Here is a 12,079-nt window from a genome sequence, read left to right on the forward strand (position 1 = left end):
CCCATAAAAGTATCTGGGGGAGGCCTTCTGAAGGAGGCAAGGTTTGAGCAGTGCTTCCTCCCAGAGCACTGTGCATTAGGCCCAGTTCCAAAATACTCATCCCCTGATTGACTTTCCTTACATCACCACTGAAGGAGAAAAGGCAGATTCTACCTTGGGGGTGCAGTGGGATGCAGTGAGGCAGACTTGGGAGTCAGACACACCTGGGATTAGACCTGGTTTATCCACTCTGGCCATATGACCTTGACCAAGTTATTTAACTTCCTAGCCTCAGGTTTCTCATCTACAAATGGTGGCCATGTGCCATGATGTATGTAAAGCCCAGTAGACTGTCTGGCACAGTATGTACAGTGAACACTTTTTTACATCCCTTCTCCCTCTTCTTGCTTGGCTGCCTTCAAAGAATTAATAAAATGAACACTTGGATTTGGCTACTCACTGCCCTTCCTCCCTGTCACCAGGAATTTCCTAGCCAGTTGGCAGTGGGAAAAAAGCTTGGTAAATTATCATCATCCTCATCATAAATAGCTGTGAACACTAGATTGCTTTTTAACTCGGTGAGAGTGGGCAAAATGCAGGTCCTATGTGTTCCCAAGGGGCCTCTAAAACACCACATGGGAGGTTTTGGAAGAGAGTAAGTAACAACTATTGGTCGTGCGCTGATGTGAATGAGCGGAGCACACACACTTTCTCCAACCTGTCTAGAGACAAAAACCCTCCTGTGCAACTGCCAGAAACACCTCATCCTTGCCCTGTATGAGTTTGCCAGACCAAACAGATCTGTATTTAAGGATGTATTTTCCATATTCCATATTAGAGACCCAGAAGCATCCTTTCTCCCAGGGTGTGCAAGTAGTATACTTTTTCTTGGTCCACGGCAAATTGCACCAGTGGGTGGGATGAGGTCAGAAGTTAGAGTCAGCAGTATTCAGGGTAGCCCCTCAGGCATCCACCCAGCAGCAGTATGGTCTGAGTCTGTGTTAATTATAAGAAGAATTATTTGAATGAAACTTTAATATAAAAAAAGAATGAAAATGTTCATAAGGTAAAGTTGTTGTGCATACTAAATGGTTTTTCTATTTTGTTTCCTTTAGGAGAACTATCCTATCCCTGAACCAGGCCCAAATGGTAGGTCCTGGGAATACTTGCCTTATATTTTATTGTTCCTTATTGTTTACCCTGGAGACACATGTGCATTGCTCATTTAGCCCTCTTTTTCTACTGTTTATTACTTAAAAGCCTCCATTAAAAACTATGCTTTTGGGCTTCCCTGGTGACGCAGTGGTTGAGAGTCCGTCTGCCGATGCAGGGGACACAGGTTCGTGCCCCGGTCCGGGAAGATCCCACATGCCGCGGAGCGGCTGGGCCCGTGAGTCATGGCTGCTGAGCCTGCACGTCTGGAACCTGTGCTCCGCAACAGGAGAGGCCACAACAGTGAGAGGCCCGGATACTGCAAAAAACAAAAACAAAAAAAAAACTATGCTTTTGTTAGGCTTTCAACGTAGTCCATTGTCCCCAGCGTGACTGGATAGATTCAATCTGGCTGCTACATGAAATAAAAGAAACAGTGGTAGAACCAAGAGAGTTACCGTATCAAACTGCTGACTTCTCCCAAAGAGTTTTTGACATAAAATTCTTCAATTTATGGACCAAAGGCAGAATTGTTCCTGTTTTGAACTAATGACAGAGTTACTCTGTCCTCTTTAAGCCAGAGGTTGGCTTATATTTGTGTGGCTTATATTTGGGTGGCTGAATCATGTCCTAACCCTAATCCAAACTTTGAAATGGAGTGAGTCTATAGATCTTAATCTTTTAATTACAAAAGGGAACACCCAGGAAGGTCCAGGAAGACCAGGACCTTCTGTCCAGTGGGGATGGGAGGGGCTCCATGCAGCCCTACCCTACTACCCTAATCAACCAGGAGCAGAAATCGGGTGAGCACACTGGGGCAGGGTTCCCTTCACCTTTGCTCCACTCCTTCTGGCCGAACCTGCTGAGCTGAGCTGACATGCACGTTTCCTGTACTTTTGGAGGTCATGCCACCCTCTTAGCTATGGCAGATCACAACTGACAGTTCTCTAATTCCTTCCATCTCTGGAGTCCCACAGCAGGAAGTGAGGCTGGTGGTAAGGGGCAAAGTGTCTAAAGATAGCTCATCCCACACCCAGCCACTCGGTTCTCTTTCTGTCCTTGATGAGTTGGGGGTGTGCTTCCCCACCTTGTCCCACCTTACCCCAGAACTGTGGCTTCTGTGTGAACATCAGATTGAAGGCAGCTTTCTTAGAGCCTCTAGAGCTTTGCTACTCAAAGACCAGTTGGGTTACTGATCTATAGCAATAAGAATACAGACAATAGCTGTTTCTATCAGTGTTTACCAAGTAATGTATATTTAAGGCTCAGTGTTTTTACTGAGATATTACATTCAGAGAAGTGAAAGAGACACTTCATTGTGTTCTGAAAAGTTGGTGTGGATTCCAGAGGTGGCAAAAAAAAAGGGGTGTGTGTGGCTGTTTTGGATCCAAAGGATCCTTTACTGTTTCTCTCTCTGGAGCAGCATTCTTCTCTCTTTCTTGCCGTCCTTGAATTGGAAGGGGAAATGATGGTAAATTTCAGCTAGAGTTCTAGCAACTCGAATTTAATCTCTTATTATAAATTGGTAACTTCACAAGAGGAAACTCTGAGGTAATTTTCCTGACTTGGATGACTTTTCCCTACCTTTGAACTCAGGATCCACCCTGCCACTTCTTACTCTGTTCACCAAAGCCAAGGATGAAGGAAGTTCTACAGAGCCACACCTGTTGGATCTCCCATGGTTTGTGGCAAGGGCAGTGTGTAAGACATCTGAGTGCAGAGCAGAGCTTTGGGTATCTTTGTCTTTCTAAGGCAGAACTTTTTCTCAGGGAGATATTTTGTAATGTGGTAAACTCAGTCAGACTAGACCAGTAATCCTTTGGGATTTAATTCAGCAAAGGGGCTCAGTAGCATCATTATTGTAAACTTGGAAAACTGACAAAAACAATATCACCAAATCTCACTGTATTCAAAGCTGTGAAGGAGAAATGCCAGTTGAAATCTTTGGATGGTTTAAATTAAAGGTGCACTTTTGAACAAAATAACAGGCATGAAGAACTCAGCCTGATAGCACACAAAGTATTGGCAAGCCTAGATTGTGCCAACCTCTCATGAATGGTTAAGAATCAAGCATAGCATATTAATTGTCTGGAAACAGTTATCTCCTAGAAAACAGTTTTTTTCTCTTAGGTAGTTGACACACTTCTTCCTACTAATAATATCTTTCATTCGGTACTAATCAGAGTTCTCCAGAGAAACAGAACTGAGAGAAAAGTTATTATTTATATTTATTTATATATAGATTTACTTTGATATAGAGAGAGACAGGGTGGGGGAAGCTGCCTAGTCTGAAATTTGTAGAGATAACCAGCAGGTTGAAACTTCAGGTAAGTCTTGTGGAGAATTCCATCTCCTTCAGGAAACCTCAGAATTCTTTTAAGCCCTTCAACTGATTGGAGGAGGCTTATCCACAGTGTGGAGAGTAATCTGCTTTACTCAAAATCTACTGGTCTAAATGTTTGTTTTATTGAGGTATAATTGACATATAACGTTATATTAGCTTCAGGTGCACAACATAATGATTTGATATCTGTATATATTGTGACGTGATCACCACAATGTCTAGTTAACATTTGTCATCACAAATAGTTACAAATTTCTTTACCTGTGATGAGGACTTTTTTTGTTTGGCTGCATTGTGTGGCATGTGGGATTTTAGTTCCCCGACCAGGGTTGAACCCGTGCCCCCTGCACTGGGAGTGCAGAGTCTTAACCATTGGACCGCCAGGGAAGTCCCGACGAGAACTTTTAAGATCTATTCTCTTAGCAACTTTCAAATATGCAACACAGTATTATTAACTATAGTCACTATGCTGTATATTACCTCCCTATGACTGATTTATTTTATAACTGGAAGTTTGTTCCCTTTGACCTCCTTCACCCATTTCACCCACCCTCCACTCCCTGCCTCTGGCAACCACCGTTTTCTGTATCTATGGAGCTTGGTACGTTTTTGTTTTGTTTTGGTTTTGGTTTTGGTTTTAGATTCCGCATATAAGTGAGATCATAAGGTATTTGTCTTTCTCTGACTTACTCACTTAGCATAATGCTCTCAAGGTCCATCCATGTTGTTGCTTTTTTTTTCCTTTTTTTAAAAAAAATTTATTTATTTATTTATTTATTTTTGGCTGCATTGGGTCTTAGTTGCTGTGCATGGGCTTTCTCTAGTTGCAGCAAGCAGGGGCTACTCTTCGTTGCGGTGCGCGGGCTTCTCATTGCGGTGGCTTCTCTTGTTGAGGAGCATGGGCTCTAGGTGCGTGGGCTTCAGTAGTTGTGGCTCGCGGGCTGTAGAGTGCAGGCTCAGTAGTTGTGGCACACAGGCTTAGTTGCTCCGCAGCATGTGGGATCTTCCCAGACCAGCACTCGAACCTGTGTCCCCTGCATTGGCAGGTGGATTCTTAACCACTGCACCACCAGGGAAGTCCCAAGATTTCCTTTTCTTATGACTAATAGTCCATTGTGTATATACGCCACATTTACTTTGTCCATTCATCCATCAGTGGACCCTTAGATTGTTTCCATATCTTGACTATTGTAAAGCTGCAATGAACATGGATGTGCTTAAATGTTAATCACATCTAAAAAGCACCTTCACAGCAACATCTAGCATTTGACCAAACAACTGGGCACCGTATCCAAGCCAAGCTGATGCATAGAATTTGCCCTCACATGCAATTATTTTGCTCTGTGGAAGCTTTCTTGCCTTACAAGACTTAATCAAGGTTGCTGTTTAGCTTGTTTTTCTCTGTGATCTAAATCTTGTACCTGGCCTTTGAAACCAAGCCCTCTCCTTCATCCAGAGGAAAAACTCCAGGGTGCCTCAGAGGGGCAGAGAGGTCCTTCCCTCCCTCACTTGTTTTTTCCTTCTCCTTTATCTTATCAGAGGTGCTGCTGAAGATGCATTCTGTTGGAATCTGCGGCTCAGATGTCCACTACTGGCAGCATGGTCGAATTGGAGATTTTGTTGTGAAAAAGCCAATGGTGCTGGGGCATGAAGCCTCAGGAACAGTCGTAAAAGTGGGATCATTGGTCAGACACCTAAAACCAGGTCAGCAAAGCCCTTCAGCCAGTGGATTTGTTTATTCATTCAACACAAATATCTGTACGTGATTTCTCAGGGTCAGGCCCTCTGTTAAACACTGGGGATACAGCAGTGAACAAGACAGTCTCAGTTCCTACACACATGGATCTTATGTTCCGCAGGAGAAGGCAACTGGGACAGACAGTAAATTAATCAAAATTGTGTTGAGGGCAGCAGAGGAGAATACAGGGTGCGATCAGTGTATACTACCCTCCAGACCCCTGGCTTGTCTGAGGAAGGACAATTAGTTCAACACCTGAAGGCAAGTAAGAAATAAGCCAAGTAAAGGGGAGGGGAAAAACGTTCCAGCCACAGGAACGACAGAATGCCTCTACATGCTAAGAACCAGGGCCTTCTATGCAGCATTGATCTTATTGGATGACTGGGAAACCACCAATATTTTTCTAGATTTGCTTAATTCAGGGAGGAATTCTCAGCTGTGGCAGATTGTGATGTTCCCCAACTCAGTGAATTAAATCCAAGCTGTCTTAGAATAGCCAGCTGTTGACTTTAACCTTCCTTTCCTGATGAGGCCACTTAATAGCCTGGGGATGATGGATTATTTAGGGGAAGGAGGGAGTTCTCAGGAGGTGCCGTCCTGTGTTATAAGGCTCTCTGAGCCTGGCTGCATGGTGAGGGATCCACTAGCTCTGAAGAAGCTAGACATGTGTCTCATTTGGGAATGTTAAGTCAGGCCCTTCATTTGTCATCAGTGAAGTCGAGAAAGCCCCTGAAGTTTTGCAGGGTTATCCCAAAATGGAAGGTTCATAGCTTCCAACAGCCACTGATTGGTTCTTACCTGTGGGACAAGGTCTCTAAATATAAGTCGTAATAGGAAGTGGGCTTCTCTAAATTTAAGTTATAACAAGCGCTTAATCAGCATCTACAATGGGTCCAGCCTTGTGCCCAGTGCTTTGGAGGATATAGAAAATTGAGAAGGTATGATCCCTGGATGCTTCAGTTTAGTTGAGGAGACCAGATATCAGGATATACATAAATACTTATATACATAAAAACCTATATATATATATACATGTGATTATTTTAAGTTGCTGATCTCTTAAGTTTAAATGCATTTTAACAATCCTTCATTTTTACTCCCCCAATCCAATGTTCAATGTTTTCAACATCATATTTTACATATTTTTGTTTTGTGTATCCCTTAATTTCTCATTATAGATATAGATGATTTTACTACTTTTGTCTTTTAACCTTCCTCCTATCTTTATGAGTGATTGATCTACTATCTTTACTGTATATTTGCCTTTAACAATAACATTTTTCCTTTCATAATTTTCAAATTTCTAGTTGTGGTTTTATTTTCCACTTAATGAAGTCCCTTTAACATTTCTTGTAAAGCCATTTTAGTAGTGCTGAACTCTTTTAGCTTTTGCTTGTTTGGAAGACTCTTGATCTCTGTTTCAAATCTGAATGATAGTCTTGCCAGGTAGAATATTCTTATTCCTGGTTGTAGATTTTTCCCTTTCATTACTTTCAATATATCATGTCACTCCTCTCTGGTCTGCAGAGTTTCTGCTGAAAAGTCAGCTAGCTGATAGTTTCATAGGAGTTCCCTTGTATGTCACTAGTTCCTTTTCTCTTTAAGTTTTGCTTTGGGTTGATCTTGTTTGAGAGTCTGTACTTTCTGGACCTGCATATCTGTTTCCTTTCCCATGTTAAGGAAGTTTTCAGCTATCATTTATTCAAATAAGTTCTCTGCCTTTTTCTCTCTCTCTTCTTTTTCTAGGACCTTTATAATGTGAATGTTAGTATGCTTGATGTTCCAGAGATCTCTTAAACTATCCTTGTTTTTTAAAATAAATAAATAAATTTATTTATTTTGGGCTGCATTGGGTCTTCGTTGATGCACAGGGGCTTTGTCTAGTTGTGGCGAGTGGGGGCTACTCTTTGTTGCGGTGCATGGGCTTCTCATTGCAGTGGTTTCTCTTGTTGCAGAGCACAGCCTCTAGGCATGCAGGCTCAGTAGTTGTGGCTCGTGGGCTCTAGAGCGCAGGCCCAGTAGCTGTGGCACACGGGCTTAGTTGCTCCACAGCATGTGGGATCTTCCCGGACCAGGGCTCGAACCTGTGTCCCCTGCATTGGAAGGCAGATTCTTAACCACTGTGCCACCTGGAAAGTCCCAAACTATCCTTGTTTTAAAGAATTTTTTTTTCTTCTACTACTCTGTCTTCCAGCTCACTGATCCATTCCTCTGTATCATCTAATTTGTTGATTACTTCTAGTGTTTTTTTGTTTTGTTTTGTTTTGTTTTTGGTGGAAAGGAAAGCTTGCTTTATTTTGGATGCGGGCAACCAAGGTGCGGGGGGGGGGCGGGGGGGGGGCGGACGCCTGTCCAAAGGCCGACTCCTCCCTCTGACAATCAGTTGGCTACAGCTTTTATAGACAGAGGGAGGGGGCTACATGCAAAAACAGCACAGTCGGCTCTGACAGTCATCTTGAAACTAATCATGAGGTGGTCTGATCAGGGTCATCTTGATTTAAGTACATTTAGGCTTCAGTTCCAGGGTCGGTTTGTTCCCATTTCCTTGAAGCCAGTTCTCGGAGTTGTGGCAGCTTATGTCATGGCTTCAGTCTGGTCATCATGTAGTTAATATTTTCCACCTGGAAGGGGGTTTCAGTATCTATAAGACAGCTCACAGGATATGTCTTAGAATATTACCTATAGCCCTTGAGAAGGAACTAAAGTTCCTTGAGTATGCTTAATGACTAAATTATTATTATTTGTTCTCCTTTGACTGTTTTCCTTTGTTTCTGCATTTTCTCACTTCTCTCATTAAACTTATTCTTTGGCTGAAGTTTTTCCACAGACAAAAGGCAGGCTGAGGACATGGGGAGAAGGACCATAGTAGGGTCCTGCTCTGTTTCAACATTGTCAGATCATATTAAAAAATGTTGTCTATAGGGAACCCCTTTTAAAATATAAATATTTAAATAGATTACAAATAAAAATATATAAAACGTTAGCATGCACACACTACTCAAGAGAAAGCCAGTGACTATATTAATATCATAAAACATGTAATTCAGAGCAAAGAATATTACAAAGGATAAAGAGAAGTGCTACAAAAATTCACCAGAAAGACATAATAATTCTATATTGATGTACCTAACAGTAAAACTTCAAAATATACCAAGGAAAAACCTACAGAATGAAAGGAGAAATAGACACGTCTATATTTATAGTTGGAGACTTCAGTATTCCTCTCTAAAAAACTGATAAAACAGGAAGATGGAAAAATCAGAAAGGATACGGAACACCTGAATAATACTAAAGTCAACTTGACCTAATTGCCATTTTTAGAACATACCACCTAAAAGCAACAGAATGCACATTTTTTTTCAAGTACACATAGAACATTCACCATGATAGAACATGTTTTGGGAAATAAAACCTCAACAAATTTAGAAGAATTTAAGTCATACAAAATACATTTTCTGATCATAATGGAATTAAACTAGAAATCAATAACAGAAGGATATCTGGAAAACTCCCAAATATGTGGAAGTTAAATGACACTCATCTAAATAAACCACATGTCTAAGAAGAAGTCACTAAGTAAACTAAAAGAAATTTTTTTGAAATTAAAGATAATAAAAAAACAATGACAGTTGTGGGATGTGACTAAAGTAGTGTCTGGGGGAAGTTTATAGCATTCAATTCTTATATTAAAAATAAGAAAAGTCCCAACTCAGTGATGTATACTTCCACCTCGTATCCTACATGAAAATAAAAGTCAGATGGAGTAGTAAATAACTTTATTCAGAAAGGCAAATCTTCTAAAACTATTATAAGGAAATTTGGAAGGGAGCTCAAGGGAAGATTGTAGGGGTACAGCACAGTTTTTGATTTTCCATATTACCCTGCTAGTGTTGGAGAGTCTCCTGCAGAGGCAGGGGGCGGCTGTGGCTCACCGCGGGGACAAGGACACTGGCAGCAGAAGTTCTGGAAAGTACTCCTTGGCGTGAGCCCTCCCAGAGTCCGCCATTAGCCCCACCAGAGTCTCTAGTGTATTTATTTTTAATTTCAGTTATTGTATTCTTCAGCTCTGTTTGGTTCTTCTTTATATTTTCTAACTCTTTGTTAAACTTCTCACTGTGTTCATCCATTCGTCTCCCAAGTTCATTGAGCAACTTTATGATCATTACCTTGAGCTAACTCTTTATTGGGTAGATGCTTATCTCCACTTCACTTAGTTCTTCTGAGGTTTTATCTTGTTCCTTTGTTTAGAACATAATCTTCTATCGCCTCATTTTGCCCAATTCTGTTTTTATTCCTATACATTAGTTAGATCAGTTTCATTTCCCAATCTTAGAGAATTAGACTGATGTAGGAGATATACTGTGGGGCCAGCAGCACGCTCCCTCTGGTCACCAGAGGGGTGTCACCTTTGTGGGCAGCATGGGGCCTTCTGTTGTGGCATGCTGACTACTGTGGGTTGGTGGGTCTGGTTCCTGGCCTAGTTGGCAGCCATGCCCTGCTTTGTGCCGAGGCTGCCAGCCACTGGTAGCTGAGGCTGAGTCCTGGCATGGCTGGCTGTGCAGCCTGTGGGGTCCTGGGACTGGTTCTGACTGGTTGGTGGGTACGTAAGCCCTTTGCACTAATAGGCAAGAGGGAGAACTCCAAAATGGCACTTGTTAGCACCAGTGTTCTTGTGGTAGAACAGGCTCCCCCAAATTGCTGCCGCCACCACCTATGCTCCCAGAAGGAGTCCCATTTACCTCCTGCCTCTCTGGGAAGCTCTCCAAGATTAGCAAGTGGTTCTGACCCAGCTGCCTTTTAAATTACTGCCTCTGGGCTTCCCTGGTGGCGCAGCGGTTGAGAGTCCGCCTGCCGATGCAGGGGACATGGGTTCGTGCCCCGGTCCAGGAAGATCCCACATGCCGCGGAGCACCTGGGCCTGTGAGCCATGGCCGCTGAGCCTGCACGTCCGGAGCCTGTGCTCCGCAACGGGAGAGGCCACAACAGTGAGAGGCCCGCGTACCACAAAAAAAAAAAAAAAATTACTGCTTCTGTGCTGGGTCTCAGTGTGTGAGATTTTGTGAGTGCCCTTTAATAGTGAAGTCTCTGTTTCCTACAGCCCCCTCTGGCTCTCTTGTACAAAAGTCTTGTTGGCCATCAAAGCAGATGTTTTGGGGATTCGTCTTCCCAGTGTATGACCCCTGGGCTGGGGAGCCCGATGTGGGGCTCTGACCTTGGATTCTCTTGGAGGAGAACCTCTGCATTTGTAATTATTCTCCTGTTTGTGGATTGCCTACCCAGAGGTGTGGGTCTTGACTATACTGTATCTCTGCCCCTCCTACCCATCTGTTGTAGCTCCTTCTTCATATCTTTAGTTGTGGAAAATCTTTTCTGCTAGTTCTCATTGATAGTTACTCTGTAAATGTAATTTTGGTGTGCCTATGGGAGAAGGTGAGCTTAGGTTCTTCTTACTCTGCCATCTTGGTCACATCCTCCTGCCTTTTTATCTTACTGTTTGAATTTCCTCTGTGATAGTACCAGCTCAGATAATTATAACAATGATAAATTCAATAAAGATTGTTATTAATGCTACTATATATTACTACTACTACAATCACCATCACTACTGGTACTTTTAATGTGTACTTACTACATACCAGGACTACACTATCCAGTAAGTCCTTTGAACACAAAAGACTTATAAAAATAGCTTAACATGTCTCTGCTTGGTGAAGGGCAGACCTCTCACAGGTTCTTCTCAGGCTCCTAACACAGTCCTCAGGCACAGGTGGGCCCTAACTCTGTTAGTACGCCCTCTGGGGTGGGCTGGGGATTGGCTGGGAAGGGACTAGAAGGAATGAAATTTGTGAGGTAGTGTTAATGTTCTTTGTCTTGATGGGAGTTTACATTACACAAGTGAATGCCTTTATCAGCTTCGTCTAATGATCTACTTAATATTTGTGCATTTTGTCAGCATCTAAACTTTACCTTAATAAGGAACCATAAACAAGTTTTGAAGTCTAATGATATGCAAGCTGAAGTATAATGATAGGAAGCTGAGTGATGTGTACCCATGTGTGCAACCTACTTTGAAATGCATTAGAAAAGAAGATGAATTGATGGATGGAAGAGAGATGGATAGATGGGATGGATATGTGATAAAGTGAATGTAGCTAATTTTTTTTTTTTTTAAGTACCAAGGATCTTTATTCGCAGGGCTGATATTGAATCTGTGGTTGCAGGTAATATGTCACTATTTTGAGAATAAAATTTCTCGTTATCTTCATTCTTTGCAAGTCTTCAGCCACAAAGTTACACATTATTCTCATAACAAGATAAGTGAATCAGGCTAGAAGGGATTAAGGAGGTACACTGATGATGATAAAAGCAAAGGGGAGCAAACACTTCTACAAGCATATTGTCCCAGTTACCTTGAAGGTTAAGTTTCAGATTAATTTGTAGCTAAATGTTAATTGAAGAAACCAAGTTGAGAACATCTGGGTGCTCACCATACAGTTCTTTCAACTTTGCTGTACATTTGAAAATTTTCATACTAAGAAGATGCAAGAGCCAATTCTAAAGCTGGGTTTCCAAGTGGGCGTAGTGAGACACAGAATAGAAGTACAATAGAGCTGGCCATTCACAAACCTGAAAGTTACTCTGCTGTACCCGAGTCTGAGGCCTCTGTGGGTCATTTGCCTTAGTGGTTCTGCTAACCAGGAATCAGTTATTGTCTAGGAGACTGAACATAAAACATGCCATCATTATGACTCCCTTCAGCATATTATCAAAACAGGTGAAGAAAAAAATGCCTGCAAATTCCACACACTAGCCACCTCTTTCACAGCAGTTTGAAATGGGAACTAAACCTGGCTTGATGGGACTGG

General features: G+C 42.1%; 1 protein-coding gene across 1 annotated transcript in view; it reads left to right on the forward strand.

The window, feature by feature from the left end:
- Positions 1-12,079, forward strand: part of SORD (sorbitol dehydrogenase) — a 36,870-nt gene that overhangs the window by 9,335 nt on the left and 15,456 nt on the right. Inside the window, exons 2-3 of the mRNA XM_082845305.1 lie at positions 1,095-1,128; positions 5,015-5,179. Of these exons, the coding sequence (XP_082701431.1) occupies positions 1,095-1,128; positions 5,015-5,179 (199 nt within the window). The remainder of the gene's footprint in view (positions 1-1,094; positions 1,129-5,014; positions 5,180-12,079) is intronic.

Source organism: Leucopleurus acutus (genome assembly GCF_964270905.1).
Source record: "Leucopleurus acutus genome assembly, chromosome: 1".
NCBI classification, from domain to species: domain Eukaryota; kingdom Metazoa; phylum Chordata; class Mammalia; order Artiodactyla; family Delphinidae; genus Leucopleurus; species Leucopleurus acutus.